Source organism: Lissotriton helveticus, chromosome 2_1 (genome assembly GCF_964261635.1).
Source record: "Lissotriton helveticus chromosome 2_1, aLisHel1.1, whole genome shotgun sequence".
Lineage (NCBI taxonomy): Eukaryota > Metazoa > Chordata > Amphibia > Caudata > Salamandridae > Lissotriton > Lissotriton helveticus.
Genome location: NC_136059.1, coordinates 261,156,754 through 261,176,445, shown reverse-complemented (window position 1 = coordinate 261,176,445; position 19,692 = coordinate 261,156,754). Strand labels below are relative to the sequence as shown.

Sequence of the window (19,692 nt, the reverse complement as noted above, 5' to 3'; positions counted from 1 at the left end):
CCGGCTTTCATCAGGACTAACAGGAAAAAGATCCCATAGGTACTATGGAAAGAGTCCAGACAGTGCCTGAGTCCATGTGTACTGAGAAGTGGGATGAAAGGTGAGTAGAGAGAGAGGAGTAGCATGGTGAGTAGACGAGCACTGAGAGGCAGTGATGAGGGAGCGAAGTAGGGTGACGAGTAGGCGTGTACTGGGAAGGGGTGATGAGAGATAAGTAGAGTGAGGAGTAGGGCAGTCAGTAGGAATGTACTGAGAGGGAGTGATGAGAGGTAATTAGAAGAGTAGGGTGATGTGTAGGCGTGTACTGGGAAGGATAGGTGAGAGGTGAGTAGAGGGAGAGGAGTAGGGTGATGAGTAGGCATGTACATGGAGTGATGAGAAAGCGAGGAGTAGGGTGGTGAGTAGGCATACACTGAGAGGGGGTGATGAGAGGTGAGTGGAAGTAGGGAGAGGAGAGGAGTAGAGCGATGAGTAGGCTGTACTGAGAGGGAGTGATGAGAGGTGAGTAGGGTAATGAGTAGGCATGTACTGAGAGGGTGATGTGATGTAAATAGAGGGAGAGAAGTAGGGTGATGAGCAGGCATGTACACAGGGGCAATGAGAGGCGAGTAGAGTGAGAGGAGTAGGGCGATGAGTAGGCATGTACTGAGAAGGGGTGATGAGAGATGAGTAGAGGGAGAGGAGTAGGGCCATGAGTAGGCATGTACTGAGAGGGGGTGATGAGAGGTGAGTAGAGGGAGACGACTAGGGCCATGAGTAGGCATGTAATGAGAGGGAGTGGTGAGAGGCGAGTAGAGGGAGAGGATTAGGGCGATGAGTAGTCATGTACTGAGAGGGGAGTAGAGGGAGGAGAGTATGGCCGTGAGTAGGCATGTACTGAGAGGGGGTGATGAGAGGTGAGTAGAGGGAGAGGAGTAGGGCCATGAGTAGTCATGTACTGAGAGGGGGTGATGAGAGGGGAGTAGAGGGAGACGACTAGGGCCATGAGTAGGCATGTAATGAGAGGGAGTGGTGAGAGGCGAGTAGAGGGAGAGGATTAGGGCGATGAGTAGTCATGTACTGAGAGGGGAGTAGAGGGAGGAGAGTATGGCCGTGAGTAGTCATGTACTGAGAGGGGTGATGAGAGATGAATAGAGGGAGAGGAGTAGGGCGATGAGTAGTCATGTACTGAGAGGGGGTGATGAGAGATGAATAGAGGGAGAGGAGTAGGGCCATGAGTAGTCATGTACTGAGAGGGGGTGATGAGAGGGGAGTAGAGGGAGAGGAGTATGGCCGTGAGTAGGCATGTACTGAGAGGGGGTGATGAGAGGGGAGTAGAGGGAGAGGAGTAGGGCCATGAGTAGTCATGTACTGAGAGGGGGTGATGAGAGGGGAGTAGAGGGAGACGACTAGGGCCATGAGTAGGCATGTAATGAGAGGGAGTGGTGAGAGGCGAGTAGAGGGAGAGGATTAGGGCGATGAGTAGTCATGTACTGAGAGGGGAGTAGAGGGAGGAGAGTATGGCCGTGAGTAGGCATGTACTGAGAGGGGTGATGAGAGATGAATAGAGGGAGAGGAGTAGGGCCATGAGTAGTCATGTACTGAGAGGGGGTGATGAGAGATGAATAGAGGGAGAGGAGTAGGGCCATGAGTAGTCATGTACTGAGAGGGGGTGATGAGAGGGGAGTAGAGGGAGAGGAGTATGGCCGTGAGTAGGCATGTACTGAGAGGGGGTGATGAGAGGGGAGTAGAGGGAGAGGAGTAGGGCCATGAGTAGTCATGTACTGAGAGGGGGTGATGAGAGGGGAGTAGAGGGAGACGACTAGGGCCATGAGTAGGCATGTAATGAGAGGGAGTGGTGAGAGGCGAGTAGAGGGAGAGGATTAGGGCGATGAGTAGTCATGTACTGAGAGGGGAGTAGAGGGAGGAGAGTATGGCCGTGAGTAGGCATGTACTGAGAGGGGTGATGAGAGGGGAGTAGAGGGAGAGGAGTAGGGCCATGAGTAGTCATGTACTGAGAGGGGGTGATGAGAGGGGAGTAGAGGGAGACGACTAGGGCCATGAGTAGGCATGTAATGAGAGGGAGTGGTGAGAGGCGAGTAGAGGGAGAGGAGTAGGGCCATGAGTAGGCATGTACTGAGAGGGGGTGATGAGAGGTGAGTAGAGGGAGAGGAGTAGGGCCATGAGTAGGCATACACTGAGAGGGGTGATGAGAGGTGAGTAGAGGGAGAGAAGTATCGCCATGAGTAGGCATGTACTAAGAGGGCGTGATGAGAGGTGAGTAGAGTGGGTGGAGTAGTGTGGTGAGTAGGCATGTACAAAGGAGCAATGAGAGGCGAGTAGAGGGAGAGGAGTAGGGCGATGAGTAGGCATACACTGAGAGGGGGTGATGAGAGATGAGTAGAGGGAGAGGGGTAGGGCCATGAGTAGGCATACACTGAGAGGGGGTGATGAGAGATGAGTAGAGGGAGAGGGGTAGGGCCATGAGTAGGCCTGTACTGAGAGAGGGTGGTGAGAGGTAAGCAGAGGGAGAGGAGTGGGGTGATGACTAGGCATGGTTTTTGACTCTTTCCCAGATTTAGGAAACTTGGCAAACTTGGAAATGTGCCAAAATTATATGCCTTCCCAAGTGAGGCGTAATGAGTGTCTGTGTGCTACATTCTATACTCTATTACTATGCCCTTATGGATTGTTTTTTGTGCAGGATGGTGTCCCTTCCTGCACAAAAACAATCCTTCCTAAAACACAGACACCCTTACACCATGGTGCAAGAGTGCCTGCTTTGGCGCTAGGCTGCTGAAACTGCACCAGCACAGGGGGAAAGGGGCCCCTTTTTGCCAGGGGCGTAACTTGGTCAGTAAGATTGAAGAGGTGTGAGCTTCAGATTTTCCAACAATGGCACTGGCATGTAACGTGAAAATACATTATTTGACAAGCAGGGCGCATTAGAGGGGTTAAAGGGGCAATGGAAAGGGAGATGAATAGGGATTGGTAGGGGCACTAAGTGAGAGAAAACACATTATTTTGTAAAATAACCAACATTGTTGACACTTTCAAAACAGAGAGGGAAAAGTGTGAAGCGTTGTTGTAGCACCTGAGCCCAACTATTTAGCAGAAAATACTTTTATTAGGGGGATGTAACACCCAAACACCCCCCTGAAGTTACGCCCCTGCTTCGTGCTCAAAAACAATCTTAAGAGGCATCTTCCTCTTTCGATGTGAAAGGCAATTTCCTCTTTCTTTGTGTGCGACAGATTGCAGCACACATTGAAAGAGGAAGTAACAAAGAAAATAAAGATATTTCTCCTTGTTACGTCTGTCCTGGGAAGGCGTATCTTATGGGGGAAATTCCCAGGTGTACCAGTTCTAGTAATTCTGTGAATTCGTCAAAACCATGGGAGTTGCATAGAACACCCATACAACGCCCATGGAATGCCTTCCAGGGCAGAGTAAGGCAACGCAGCGATTTGTGCTGTGCTGCCTTACTGTAGATGTATAAATCCACTCAGGGCCACTCAAAGTGGCCTTGCTGTGGCTTTATAAATCTGAATGAAGGTTTTCATTGCTCTTGCACCACTTTGTGTGGTGCAAGAGCAACGCAAACCACCCCGTACATAGGTCACTGATGCTTTGCTGAGTGGGTGCCATATTTAATGAGTCAGCTCAGCAAAGTTCTTCTTTTTTTGTTTCTTAGGAGTTTGTAATAAAAGAGCAAAAATGAAAGGCCTCTCAAATGCTGAGAGTTTTCTTCCAGTCCGTGGTGGTCATTTCTTTGTTTCCCTTTGAGTGGCCGTCAGTGCCAGGTTGACGACCCAGAGCCGTGAACTTGTACGATGGAACAGTGCAATGGTCTTTGGTACATTGACTGAGGGCCCACTGATGGATGGCCCTACGATCAATGGTTTCTACTGGTAGGAGCGTGGAGGCTCTCCCTTCAGATACACGGTGCTTTCACTGATTCTAAGTAGGGATGAGTGCTGCTAGTTTGCCCAACCTCTACTTTTTGGTGGATCTCGAAATCTACTCAAGTAAGAATGAAGCCCATACTCTTTTATTCGTGAGAAGTGATCCCTACAGCTCCCTTAAAATTCAATGAATAATCTCTGCTCATCTAAAGCCCACTTTATAGTGCATGACCTGGGCGGTGCGACCGGTGCCACCGCACCGGATGCTGACTCTTCGAGGGGGCGCCTGTTTGGAAATATTTGATGGTTTTAAAAGAACCTGCTGCTGCATTGCTGGCCTCAGCAATTTTCATACAACAATAAAAATGTCAAGATAACTCCAGTGATTAATGTTCTTCCTGGAGAGAGAAGGAGTTTTGTCTAGTAGAAGTTTTAACTCATTTTATGGTAGTGCAGAGGGTTAATGTGCCTGCTGCAAAAAATGTGTACCATGCAGATCACAGAGTGCATATAGTTTAAATTGGTCAGTGCTTTTGTCAGAGAGATCCTTTTGTTAGTAGCAGTGTAGATGTTGAAATCCTAACATGGAACAGTGAGCTATTAACTGTCATCAAAGAGCTGCATGCAAACGGTAAGGTATAGATTAGAGCATTATGATGTTTTCCTCATCTTGCATTATTCTCATGCTTCAAAAAGGGTTCATTTCAGTAAAAAGAAATCCTTATTATTAAATATAACCCCCAACCATGGGGTTATGTTTTAAAATCTGAGTCTGTGCTTCTCCAGACCAAGCACTCAAACTATACTGTCTACCAGTATGGATGACACATGACTCGCCTTGTAGTTTCCTGGCTTATGTAACATTTCCTATAAACTGATTTACACATGTATGATTGATTGTCTCTGTGTAATGTGTGTGTGTTGTAAAGTGCTCTGACACCCTACACTGGAATAGGTGGCACTATATATCTAATTAAATACATCTCAGAGAGTGTGGTTATGGATATTTGAGGGGGCACTGTTAAAGGGTAGTAGTGAGGAGTCTGTGGGGGGCGGCCTTGGGGGGCGCCAACAAACATTGTCACACAGGATGCCACCAGCGCTAAAGCCGGCCCTGTATGACCAGTAATCCCAGCGCTGTGACAGATGACCTTGTGCACTTCTGCAACCCCCCTCTACAAAGCTCACTTGGTATAACTTGTGATTCCAAGGCTGTGACAGACACCCCTCAGGCTCTTCTGCCTCCATGTCTATGGTTCTCACAGTGCTCAACTTGTGATCCCAGGGCTGTCAGATACCAACTCACTGCTTGAGATCTGTGAGTCCTCATCACTCACAGACATAAATTGTACTGCTGTGCCTCTTTCTCTACAGCGGCCAAGGAATTGCCTGGGATCCAGAACACATCTTGTGTGCTCTTGGGCTCATTTGCTATGGAGCCCATGGTGCTGGATATCCCTTAACACTCACAGACTCACTGTGTACTCTGGAACTCTTCCACTCTAGAGCCCAGAGCAAGACTCGAGATTCCAGAACACACATAGACATACAATGTACCTTTGGACTTCTTTCTCTATGGAGCCCCTGGTGCTTTAGATGCTTTGGATCCCTGCAAGCTCACAGATATATTGTGTACCACTGGACCTTGCTTGGTTTAAAGCTCGCAGTACTCACGAGCTTGGTAAACTCACAAACACACTGGGTACATGTGGCCCACCTTTCTTCTAGTTTATATATAGAAACAAGGTGGTCCTTGACACAACTCCAAATATCACTTAATGTAAATCTTATTTTTTGGGGTAAACAGATTGAATCTGTAACTGAGGAGAGGAGATGTATTGTTTGTAAAGAACAGTATTAATGCAACAAACCCAACACAAACATTTCAAAAGGCCAATTATACTTGATCTCTCTTTTTTTTATAATAACGAATTTATTTACATGTTCATAAAATAATTGATCAAAAAGGGAAAACTGCAAGATGCAGTAAGCAAGAAAGGGGTTCTCAAGTGAATTGAGAAGAGAAGTAGCTCAAAGGACAAAGTTAAGATAATTATGTACAACTAAAAATACAAATTTTCCAGTTGAACAACCAAAAAGCCTACCCATATATTTGTATATACATAATTTGATCATACAAAAAGGGGAAAGGGGCAGGGACAGTGAAAATTAACGGTGTAGGCCTCAGAATGATGGGGGCGTAATCGTCTTCTAGAGCACAGCTTGAGATCCTGGAGTACTCACGGACAGAAGTCTTGAACCTTCCTTGCTACCAACCTTACAAAATCCCAGGACACCCACTGACAATCTGTGTACTCTTAATCATCCTTCAGACAAAACTATGGGGCTGAAGGTGTGGGATATGTGAGCCAGGTCTTTAAAAAACATAGCTTGTACTCGTCGGTATCCTCTTCTATGCGGCTCTCCATATAACTTTGAGTCTGGCCGAATCGAGCTTTGCAACCTGTAATCACAGAGCTGTGACAGTCAAAACTTGTGCACTTTTGCAGTCATCAAGTACAATCTGTGATTCCATGTGTATGACAATCATACCTTGTGCCCTTCTGCAGCCTCTTCTAAGGGGCTTACTTTGTGTAACATGTAAACCCACAGCTATGACTGACATTCCTTGTGCAGTCCAACCTTGGGGCTCACTGTGTGTGACCAGAGACATTGTGCTCTCCTTTAGCCTCCTCTACGGGATTCAGTGTGTAGCCAGTGACCCAGGACTATTAATGACACACCTTATGCTCTTCAGCAGCCTCTTCTAAGGGACTCACAGTGTGACCCCCAGGACTATGAATGACACACCTTATGCTCTTCAGCAGCCTCTTCTGAGGGACTCACAGTGTGACCCAGGACTATGAATGACACACCTTATGCTCTTCAGCAGCCTCTTCTAAGGGACTCACAGTGTGACCCCCAGGACTATGAATGACACACCTTATGCTCTTCAGCAGCCTCTTCTGAGGGACTCACAGTGTGACCCAGGACTATGAATGACACACCTTATGCTCTTCAGCAGCCTCTTCTAAGGGACTCACAGTGTGACCCCCAGGACTATGAATGACACACCTTATGCTCTTCAGCAGCCTCTTCTGAGGACTCACAGTGTGACCCAGGACTATTAATGACACACCTTATGCTCTTCAGCAGCCTCTTCTAAGGGACTCACAGTGTGACCCCCAGGACTATGAATGACACACCTTATGCTCTTCAGCAGCCTCTTCTGAGGACTCACAGTGTGACCCAGGACTATGAATGACACACCTTATGCTCTTCAGCAGCCTCTTCTAAGGGACTCACAGTGTGACCCCCAGGACTATGAATGACACACCTTATGCTCTTCAGCAGCCTCTTCTGAGGACTCACAGTGTGTGACCTGTGACCTCAGGACTATGAATGACACACCTTATGCTCTTCAGCAGCCTCTTCTGAGGACTCACAGTGTGTGACCTGTGACCTCAGGACTATGAATGACACACCTTATGCTCTTCAGCAGCCTCTTCTGAGGACTCACAGTGTGTGACCTGTGACCTGTGACCTCATGACTATGAATGACACACCTTATGCTCTTTGACAGCCTCTTCTGAGGGACTCACAGTGTGCGACCTTTGACCCCAAGACTATGAATGACATACCTTATCCTCTTCAGCAGCCTCTTCTGAGGGACTCACAGTGTGACCCCCAGGATTATGAATGACACACCTTATGCTCTTCAGCAGACTCTTCTGAGGGACTCACAGTGTGACCCCCAGGACTATGAATGACACACCTTATGCTCTTCAGCAGCCTCTTCTGAGGACTCACAGTGTGTGACCTGTGACCTCAGGACTATGAATGACACACCTTATGCTCTTCAGCAGCCTCTTCTGAGGGACTCACAGTGTGACCCCCAGGACTATGAATGACACACCTTATGCTCTTCAGCAGCCTCTTCTGAGGACTCACAGTGTGTGACCTGTGACCTCAGGACTATGAATGACACACCTTATGCTCTTCAGCAGCCTCTTCTGAGGACTCACAGTGTGTGACCTGTGACCTCAGGACTATGAATGACACACCTTATGCTCTTCAGCAGCCTCTTCTGAGGGACTCACAGTGTGCGACCTGTGACCCCAGGACTATGAATGACACACCTTATGCTCTTCAGCAGCCTCTTCTGAGGGACTCACAGTGTGACCCCCAGGACTATGAATGACACACCTTATGCTCTTCAGCAGCCTCTTCTGAGGACTCACAGTGTGTGACCTGTGACCTCAGGACTATGAATGACACACCTTATGCTCTTCAGCAGCCTCTTCTGAGGACTCACAGTGTGTGACCTGTGACCTCAGGACTATGAATGACACACCTTATGCTCTTCAGCAGCCTCTTCTGAGGGACTCACAGTGTGCGACCTGTGACCCCAGGACTATGAATGACACACCTTATGCTCTTCAGCAGCCTCTTCTGAGGGACTCACAGTGTGACCCCCAGGACTATGAATGACACACCTTATGCTCTTCAGCAGCCTCTTCTGAGGACTCACAGTGTGTGACCTGTGACCTCAGGACTATGAATGACACACCTTATGCTCTTCAGCAGCCTCTTCTGAGGACTCACAGTGTGTGACCTGTGACCTCAGGACTATGAATGACACACCTTATGCTCTTCAGCAGCCTCTTCTGAGGGACTCACAGTGTGACCCCCAGGACTATGAATGACACACCTTATGCTCTTCAGCAGCCTCTTCTGAGGACTCACAGTGTGTGACCTGTGACCTCAGGACTATGAATGACACACCTTATGCTCTTCAGCAGCCTCTTCTGAGGACTCACAGTGTGTGACCTGTGACCTCAGGACTATGAATGACACACCTTATGCTCTTCAGCAGCCTCTTCTGAGGGACTCACAGTGTGACCCCCAGGACTATGAATGACACACCTTATGCTCTTCAGCAGCCTCTTCTGAGGACTCACAGTGTGTGACCTGTGACCTCAGGACTATGAATGACACACCTTATGCTCTTCAGCAGCCTCTTCTGAGGACTCACAGTGTGTGACCTGTGACCTCAGGACTATGAATGACACACCTTATGCTCTTCAGCAGCCTCTTCTGAGGGACTCACAGTGTGACCCCCAGGACTATGAATGACACACCTTATGCTCTTCAGCAGCCTCTTCTGAGGACTCACAGTGTGTGACCTGTGACCTCAGGACTATGAATGACACACCTTATGCTCTTCAGCAGCCTCTTCTGAGGGACTCACAGTGTGACCCCCAGGACTATGAATGACACACCTTATGCTCTTCAGCAGCCTCTTCTGAGGACTCACAGTGTGTGACCTGTGACCCCAGGACTATGAATGACACACCTTATGCTCTTCAGCAGCCTCTTCTGAGGGACTCACAGTGTGACCCCAGGACTACGAATGACACACCTTATGCTCTTCTGCAGCCTTTTCTCTTGGCCTCACAGTGTGGACCCCCAAAAATGCAATGAGTGACCCCTTTTAACTCCTGCTTGCACTCCTTCTGCTCTTCTGCAGAGTCCTGTAGGGACTCACATAGTGTCTTCAGTTATGAACCCTGCACAGCTGCACTCATGCCTTGTAGGGACATGGCTTCCATTGGTGCAGTGGCACCAGGGCCCAAAGCCTTCAGGAGCCCACTGAACCCTGAACAATGCTGTATTTTACTATCCCAACAGCAGTCACCAGAGCCAATGGCATCCTTGCTACGCTAGGGATACCTTCTGCTCTTGGCCAGCACTCTCTATGGAGCCCGGCTCAGGGGTGGAGGGCTGGGGGTGAGGCAAGCAGGCCCCAGAGCCCTCAGCAACTAACATCACAGGGTGTCAGCCGCAGGCTGGCCGACCCTAGGAGAATGAGTGGTGGAGAATGGCCCTACATGCTCCTGGTTCGAGGGCAGACCATGCCAGACTCTTGTTAAATAATCCTCCTCTGGCCTGCTTCGCTTCCTCCTCCTCGTCTAAAAGTTTTGAGGACTTGTATCTCTTGTTGTAGTTTAATTCCTATACTCAGGAAGATTCGCAACTGTGGTTATAAAATAAAAAATGTAAACATGGGCATGCACCAGATATCTCGTTTATGTTTTACACCTTCTCCTCGTCTTCCTCTTTCACTTCCTGTCTTACTATTTTGTGTCTTGTGACACTCGCCCCCTCCCCCTCCATATCCTCCTCTTTCTAACCCCCAGCCTTCTATTTCTCTTTCTGGCCGCCTCTTTGTGTCTCTTTTCCTGCCTTTTCTCTTTTTTCCCCTCTTTCACACTTGACCCTTTCCCCGCTGACTCTCAGTTCTGTTTACCTCTCTCATCCTGTGAGGATGCGAGAGGGCGCGGTGAGACTAATGATCCAAGCGCTGCCACACACATCCCGTGTACTCTTGGGCAGCTTCCTTTATGGGAGGCACCGAGTGAGACCTCTGTTCCTTGGACCTGTCACACGCACACACACACACACACACACACACACACACACACATACACACACACATACAGGGGCTTATTTACAAGCCCCTTGCGCCGCCGGTGCGTCACTTTTCCCCACATTAAAAGTTGACGCACCGGCGGCGCAAGGGGCTTGTAAATATGCCCCACAACACAGGCGGGGGTCTGAGCTTCTTCACAGAACAGCAGCAGTGCCTGGTTATGCTTTTCACACAGATTCTCCTCTGGGGCCTTGCACCATTCTGCAGCGTTCTCTGTGAGCCTCAACAAGTGACTTCACTGTGATCCCTTTATATCCACACACACACCGTGTAGGCGTGTACTCCTCTGCAACTGTCCCTGTGGTGCTCAATGGAAAACTTCACTTGCGATCCCTTAATATCCTCACACATACCTTATGCTCTTCTGCATTAACTTCATTTGTGATCTCCTAACACCCTCACACATACCTTGTACTCCTCTGCAGCCTCCTCGATGGGACTCACTGAGTGAGACCTGTGCTCCTTGGATCTGTCACACACAACACAGAGGAGTGTCTGATCCTCTTCACAGAACAGCAGCAGTTCCTGGTTATGTTTCTCGCACATATTCTCTTGTGGGGGGTTCACGGGGGCCAAATGAAGTTGTTTTACCATTTCCACAATATTTCTGAGTTGCCTGTTGGGTCGGAGGTTTCTCCCAGAAGATAAGTCTCTGCACTGCGGACAGGGTAAGTTATTATCTCTTCCCTCCCAGCACTCCATGATGCAGGAGCAGCAGAAGTTGTGTCCACAGTCAATAGTCACAGGATCAGTGAAGTATTCCAAACAGATAGAACACGTGGCCTCCTCTTTGAGATTCGTGACCTGAGCTGATGCAGCCATGATCCCAGAAATGCAGGAGGTTAAAGTTTAGCGTTGTTTCTCTGTAAGTGGACGTGTCTGTGTGTCTCCGCCTGTGTGTGCTGCGACTTCCTCGTTTTCTTTTTGTAAAGTGGGAGTGTCTGTGTGTTTCCTCTTCCTGTATGTGATGGGACTTCCTAAGTCTCTGTTTGTGTAAACTGAGAATGTCTGGCTCCAACACTCTCCCCCTCCTGAACAGCCCCCCCCCCCCACGCCTAGGGAAGGGGCGCCCTTAGTTGCGCCGCGGGGCTGAGCCTCCTCTGGGGCCCCTGGCTAAGGAAGCGGTTGGCTGGTGAATTGAAACCTTGCAGAAACGAAACTTACACAGTTAAATGAAACCTTGAAGAAAACGAAACTTAGTGGGTATTTAAGGCTGTGCCCTGGGGGGTTTCATTCTCTTTGTCCCCTCGGACCACAGCCTGGCTACTGGAGCGTCGTTGACCCCCACCCACCCGGCAGATGAGAAGGCTACACGGAGGCGGAGCGCCGACAGTTAACAACAAAGAAGGATGCACAACAATGGAGGTGCAGCCATTCGATGGACCCCAGGAGGGGGTAGATTCCACATGTGCAGTCGTTGGCAGGGAGGAGGGACTGACCTGCTGGTAGTCCTGGACTCTACTGCCCTAACCCACAACGTATGGACCGAATATAATCTTGGGGACGAGGCCTGTGTTCAGGTACCCCGGTGGGCCGATGCGGTATGCGGTGCCCTGGATGTCAAGCAGTGCAACTGTTGGCTGTAGCGCATTGGGGCCTGCCGGCACAATGTGCGCAGCAGAGTGGAACATTGGTGGCCGAGATGGTCAAGTTCAAATGTACGGCCAAGTTCTAATGTACGGCCGAGTTAAAAAGTTAAAGTGTAAAGTTCAAAGGTACGGCCAAGTTGTTCTAGGGTATGGCCGAGTTAATATTAAAGTGTAATGTTGTGCCTATTTCACTTACTGCCGTTGACATGTTGATGCAGCTAAAGTGTGACGCTGTGAATAATTGTTATATATCCAAAAAGGATATGTTTCTTTGGTAATGGTCTGTGGTAAATTACTTGGTTTGAAGTAAATAAAAAGCTACGCCATAGACAACATACCCTGATTCTGAGAGTTCTTGGGCATAGCGGGCAGTAAGGTGACCGAATTTGGGAAGGAGGGAATGTCATGTTGTGCGCATACTATGTGTGTGTTGTGACTTCTTGGTTCACTATTTGCAAAGTGGGAGTGTCTGTGTGTCTCTTCCTCCTGTGTGTGTGCTGGGACTTCCTGGTTCTCTGTAAAGTGAGAATGTCTGTGTGTCCCTTTCTGCGTGTGCTGAAAGTTCCTGGTTTTCTTTTTGTAAGGTGGGAATATCTGTGAGTCTCCACCTCCTGTGTGTGCTGAGACTTCCTGGTTCTCTGTTTGTAAGGTGAGAATTACATCACACACAGAGAAGTAAGGACATGTAGATCGCTTCTTTTATGAGAAAATTAAGGGCAAAGAAAGGAAAAGACTGCCCTCAACCACAACAAGTTGTGGCATGCTTCATTATAGGTCTGCTGCAAACACCTCTGCGCAGACCAATGCTAGAGGTGGAGCAATAGGGTGGGGAAGACAATACAAACACAAAGAAAAGGAAAGGATCTAAAGAAAAATAAGTGCAGATAATACGTTTAAAACTAACCCTGTTAGGGCTAAAAGGTATCTCCCTACCCAAGGTTGGTGGTGAAGTAACTGATTTAAGCACTAATCACCCCGCCGTTCTGCAAAGAAGCCGACACGTTCCTGCAAGATTTTGTGTCTCTCCCGGCTCTCATCAGGACTGTTAGATTCCTAGTCTTACTCCCTTTCTAGTATACTTTAGTTTGTATCTCTGATTACCACACCAGTTACTTGTGAGTATAAGTAGGTTATGTAATCACACTCCAAATTGGATGTGTAAGTGAAGAAATATAATGTACAACTGAAATGAATACTGGTATTCATGACAGATGAGAATACCTTGTGTATTTTATGTGATAAAAACATTGCGACTTCCTGGTTCTCCGTTTGTAAGATGAGAATGTCTGTGTGTCTCCTCCTCCTGTGTGTGCTGGGACTGCCTAGTTTTCTTTTTGTAAAGTGAGAGTGTCTGTGTGTGTCCTCCTGTTTGTGCTGAGACTTCCTGGTTCTCTGTTTGTAAAGTAGAAATGTCTGTGTGTATTCTCCATCTGTGTGAGCTGGGACTTCCTGGGTCTCTGTTTGTAAAGTGGGAGTGTCTGTGTGTCTCCTCAGTGTGTTCAGGGACTTCCTCATCTAAATTGCAAAGGCTGAACAGGACAGGCAGAGAAATGAGTCTCAACTCTCAAGGCTTTCAGAGCTGCCCTAGTGCTGTACCTGTTCTGTATGTGTAAGGCAGTAGCGGCTGCTACTGGACCCCGGGGAGGTATGAAGTGGGGTAGGGTGATTGGCAGGGTCTAAAAAAGGAAGGAAAAGAAGGAAAAAAACAACACTTACTTGAAATCAGCCGGCCGTCGCCTCTCCTCCGTCCTCTTCTTCTTGTCTCTGGTCCGGCAGCAGGAAGCACCCAGGCTACCAGTAGCGAATGAGTGGGAATGGGAGGCTAGATATGTTCCTCACCAGACTGTGTATTACAGCCTGGTAGGGAAGATGCAAAGTATGCATGACTGTTTAGCCTACTCAAGAGGGCCAATGTAGTGAACCACAAATACACAATAGATTTCCTTTTTTATTTTTTTTGTGTAATTCGGTAGGTACAAGGAAGTCCACAGCAGCAGCATGAACTCCTCACGAATGAGGTACGACATTCTATGCAACTGCTTTAATACCCATTCCACATCTTCTATATCACATCACTACATTCTATATTCCACCACAATAAACCTCAATAATAAACCCCATTACTACAAATCCCCTTTCCTTCAGTAAACAATAAAAAGAAAATGCACATGCTACCGATCTCTAAAATAAAATAAAAATAAACTATTTCTAAAATTCATCAAAGAAGCATTTAGAAAGCTATCAACATATTTAAACATTTTAAAATTCATAAAATAAACTTTGGAATAGCTCTAGATAAACATATTTCAAACAAAGGAACACAGTACATCCCTTCATTCACACATAAAATCTTTCCAACGTCTTTGGTGTTTTAATCACTCTACCACACCTACTAGATCTTTCAGGAGCACCTATTTCTCGCGATAACTCCACCTCTTGCTCACCACTGCCCCTGTTCATTTGCTCATCATTGATACTTTCTTGTGCCATCCCCTCCAGGTCACTTGATGGTACTGTTATAAGTGAACTACCTCCCTCTCGTTCCAAAACAGGTAAAGCTCCCAACCACCAATAATTGCACCTTCTTTTCTCCTTTTTCGTCTGTCGTGCCTGGATGAGCCACTGATATGCAACTCATGTGGTGAATGCTTCCATCTTCCAGTTTTACAGTATTCCTCATAACCTTCACCACTTTTATAGGTCCTGAAAACTGACTATGACCCTTCCCCACTTTTCTTCCGCAGTTGGCTCTGACTAATTGTCCTTATTTCAAGCATACATCCTTAGAATTGTGCTGAGCATCAAAATAAGTTTTGTTCTTATCCTGTGAAGACAGGATGCTCTTTTGTACATCCTCACAGTCCCACTCATATTTCTTGCTTATCCCCATCCATCCGGGTTGATTTTGCAATAAGGAACTCTTCCTCTTATTAATCCAAACAAAATTTCTCCTACAGTGTCATGAGCAATCACTCTATAAGACCAGAGCATTTTTTTCAATTCACCTTCCCAATCTTTGTTTCCTGTACAGACTAACTGTATTATACCCTTCACCACGCGGTTCACTCTCTCCACAAAAAAATTGCCCCTTGGGTGATATAGTACTGTAAACCTTTGTTTAATACCCGCTAATTCTACAAAATTTTATTTCCTCAGACTTGAACTGCACTAAATTGTCCGTTAAAATTGAAGCAGAAAAACCTTCTTGTATAAAAAATTCTTCTAGGAATTTAATGACAGTACTGGTGTCCTTTTTGTGTATAGTTTCTAACTCCATCCATCTAGAGAACATATCCACCAACACATGCTTTTAAGAACCATCCTGCCATGTGATCAGTCCCATGATATCTAATGTGACTTATTCTCAGGGCAACTTAGGACAACCCAACGAAGACCTGGGTGGTTCAACATTTTCGTATCTGGTCTTTTGCAATCCATACAAGTTCTCACAAGTCTTTCAACATCTATATCCACTCTGGGCCACCAATACAATGTTTTTATATTTCTCTTAGTTTGAGTAATACCTGGATGTCCTTCATGTCCAATGGAAATGATTATTCCCGCATTTCCTTTGGGGGAATAGTTTTCTCACCCCTGAACACAAATTCCTCATCCACACTTAGTTCGTCCCTTACTTCCCAAAATGCTCTCAGCTCGCCAGCCCAATTCATTTTATGGTCATCAGACCATCCATTCACAATTACGTTTTTTACTAAATTCAAAATGTCATCCTCCCTGTATGCCTTTTTCCATTCTTCTTTCCGCAAACGGCTGGTATCAGAAAATATCCCAGTAACACAATAGTCATAACATGGATCTTGATCCGCTTCCTTGAGAGGTAGAGATAATCTACTGAGAAAGTCTGCTATAACATTCTTCACTCCTGGAACATCTTGCACTTCATTCACAAAATCTTGAAGCCTCACAGATATCCTTGCAATCCTGGCTGACGCTCTTGACAGACCCTCTGTAGTTAGTCCTCTAGTTAGTGGTTTGTGGTCCGACCAAAGAATAAACTTCCTGACTCAAATTAATTTCCTAAAATGTTCCATAGCCCATACACATGCCAAAGCCTCTCTTTCTATTATAGAATACTTTTCTTCCATGGGGGATAAGGAACTAGAGGCAAAAGCCACAACCACCTCTCAACCCTGCTCAGATACTTGAGACACTACTCCACCGAACCGAGTATAGCTAGCATCTGTGGCAACAAATGGGTCTGCCAGTGGGTCAAACCTCGTAATGTAGACGTATTGCAAATGGCCATTTTAATTTCACTAAAGACTCATTGAAATGACTTATTCCATATAAAAATGTTGTTTTGCTCTTCATTAACAGATGCATCTCATGAGCTTTCTTTTACACACCGTAGCATAATACCCTACAATGCCACATTCTAAATATTTGGCTAACTTCGAAGGACATTTTTCATAATTTGCAGAATGTGCAAAGCTACCACACCTGTAACATACCATGTTACCATTCTTTTTAAACTCCATACTCTCCCCCCTTTTTTCTGCTTTGTTGTCACTATCACAAGCATTATTTTGCACATTTTTGTTATCCAAAATTTTCACTACTAAATCCATATCTTTTTTATCCTGATTTGCATATGGCTGGGTATAAACTGGGGTGGCGAAGTGAGCTAAAGAACAATGATGGATTCAACCCAGATCTGTGACTGAGGGTGAGTGTTCGAAAAGTTTCAGCGCTCAGTCCATCATCTCCTTGTGTTTGCTTTGTGCGCCCTAAGTTGGCTGGGCATGCCCAGACGTGGGTCCCTTGCTCACTGTGCCACTGGATTCAAGCTAGCCTAGCTGATATGGGGTAATACCCAGAAACGAGTCCTAGCATGCTTGTTTTTGGACCAGGGAGGACCTGGCATGGCAGTTTGGGCTAGACTGTTCCCATGAGGCACATGGTCAAGACTGATTTGCAGATGGCTGGGTCTAAACTGGGGTGGCATGGTGAGCAAAAGAACAATGGATTTAACCCAATCTCTTTACAGTTGTGAATGTATGATTTATTCTGCATTCCATCCATCATTTATTTGCACCGCAACTTTCTAAAAGTGGCATTCTCAAATTTCTAATTTAAAATCTGACTTCACCATTTAGGATTTTTCATCATAATTCCAATTCCAAAGACATGAAACATGAACTGTAGGGTAACTTCAATGTTAGTCTATGGGAGAGGTAGGCCTTGCAGCAGTGAAAAACTAATTTAAGTTTTTTTCACTACCAGGATATATAAAACTTAAAAAATTACCTGTCCTACATTTCGCACTCTGTCTTCTGGGCTGTCCAGGGCCTAACCTAGGGTGACTTATATTTATTAAAAAGGAAGATTTGGGCCTGGCAAATGGTTTATTTTGCCAGGTCAAAATCGCAGTTGAAACTATACACACAGGCTCTGCAAGGCAGGCCTGAGACATGTTTAGAGGAGCTACTTAAGTGGGTGGCACCATCAGTGCTGCAGGCCCACTAGTATCACTTAATTTACAGGCCTCTGGATACATGTAGTGCCACTTTACTCGGGACTTATAGGTAAATTAAATGTCAGTTGGGGATAAGCCAATCCTACCTTGTTTAGAGGGAGAGAAAGCACTTTAGCACTGGTCATCAGTGCTTAGAACCCAGCGGTGCCAGGGACACACCCGAAGTCTTCGGATTCACCGGTCTTGGCATACAGAGACACGGAATACTTCTGGATGGCATAAGAGATCAAATTTATTAGCTGCAGCTAGTAACAGTAAACCAAGCAATACAACACGGTGTACGACTCAGTAAACTGCTCAATTTTCGTAGAGCAAGACATCACCTTTTATGTACAATTTCAGTTCGTTATGAATGCACACTCTCTGCGGCAAATTCTGACCAATGAAATACATTTTACATACATTATTACATTCCAAGAAGCTCACTTTACTTCGTACCAACCCACAAGTTAATTATTAGGAATGTCCCAAATTCAATTTCCACAAGTCGGACAAACCCATAATTGGAAGCACTACCCATGTAATGAAAAGTCGTAAGGAAAGAAACAATTCAGATGTTGAGTAGGATAAGATATGTGCAAGAACATTAAAAGTTAACGATATCCTGAACATTGATTGGCAATTACGGACAACGATCAGTTAAAGAAATTGGCTTCGTGGAAGGGTCAGTTTCAAGTGACGGGGTCAGCATCTTACAGTTCACTCGCAAGTCGAAAAGGGCAAGTTAATATGTACATGGACAACGAAGCCCATGCAACTTTGTTCGTTCGTTTACTTCCAAGGCCTACGTGAGGGCAACATAAAATGGCGTCTCAAGCAACGCAAACAAAATGGAGTCCGGCCCCGAAACCACGGAACCTCATTACTCCTTTTGCCATTACGTAGGCAATAACCTAAACTCACGTCAATCTGAATCCAGGTCTATATCCTCATCAGGTCATCAAGGTGTTGCTGTAACATCATCTTATTATCCTTCACTTCTCTCGGGACGGGTCTTCTCACACAGATCGTAGCACAAAGGCCACAAATGGCGGGACCACACTCGATGCATAAGCAACACGAGAAAAGAATTGCTAAAGCCATACCGAGAAACATCAAAATCTTCCATCCACATTTGGACAGCAGTTCCAAAAACCATTCCATCAACGACCAGTTCCCTTCGTCTACATGTATAGACTCAGCGGACTTATGTAACCTCAAGATGGCTTGGTACACTGTCGGGGCGTTATCTGGTATGAAAACACAGCAACTAGACCCGATCAATTTACATACTCCACCTCTATCTGCAAGTATAATATCTAAAACAAAGCAGTTCTGTAATGTCATAAGGCGATCCGCTTGAAGCTCAGCTGTAATATTGCTAAGGGCACCTGCAGTCTCATTTATAGTGGCCTCGACCACTCTCGTAAGCTGACGAATATTTCTACCATTAGCCATAGGACCCCAAAAGGGCAGAAAACCCTTAAAGAAATCTCCAACTTCTTGTGCGACAGTATCTTTCGCATCGATAACACCTCTACCATATCTTGTCTTATGGTAATCAAAAGCAGCTGTATACATAGGGGGAATCAAAAATGCCACATAACTTGTGCCTGAAAAATCAGAAGGCAACCATGTATATGCTCTGTCATAACAAACAAAATACGTGCCTTTAGCTGGCACGAACGGTGGAGATTTCTGGGATGTATAGACATAGGTGTGAACACACACACTCTTATCAAGCTGAGCTCTCGGATTCTGACCATTACCTTGCAGACAAAAATGACCTTGGTGGGGTATAATCCAAATAGGAGGAGACCTTTTCTGTCTCTCTTTTTCTGTCAAACTAATGCTATATCTCGTCTTGTTCCAACCAACATATGCTCGTACCTCATCTTTAGGAATAGCATTATACACATCAATATCTCTAATCATATCTACTATTCCCTGTATTAAGGCATTATTACTCGCATTATCTTTGACAGAATGTACAGGAGATGCTTCATTCGCATAGATAAACATTGATTGGAGTGCTCAAACTGACCCATTAGGCAAAAAAGGCAAAACCAAATATGGCATTCCCTTATCTGTCGTATGTGGCATAAGACCACAAACCCAACAATTCGTGGTATTTACGACTAGCTGATGCTGATGCAACATCTGTATAAACGAATTGTTCACAAATTCTGATCTTCGTGTCTGTTCATGTTCAGGTAATGTATGAAACTCATGTGGAGAAACAGTAGAAAA

General features: G+C 46.1%; 1 protein-coding gene across 1 annotated transcript in view; it reads right to left on the bottom strand.

The window, feature by feature from the left end:
• The window catches only part of LOC144817891 (E3 ubiquitin-protein ligase TRIM39-like), a 128,025-nt gene extending 116,712 nt beyond the window's left edge, over positions 1-11,313 (bottom strand). Inside the window, exon 1 of the mRNA XM_078674788.1 lies at positions 10,786-11,313. Within this exon, the coding sequence (XP_078530914.1) occupies positions 10,786-11,199 (414 nt within the window). The 5' untranslated portion in view covers positions 11,200-11,313. The remainder of the gene's footprint in view (positions 1-10,785) is intronic.
• Positions 11,314-19,692: the final 8,379 nt, after the last annotated feature.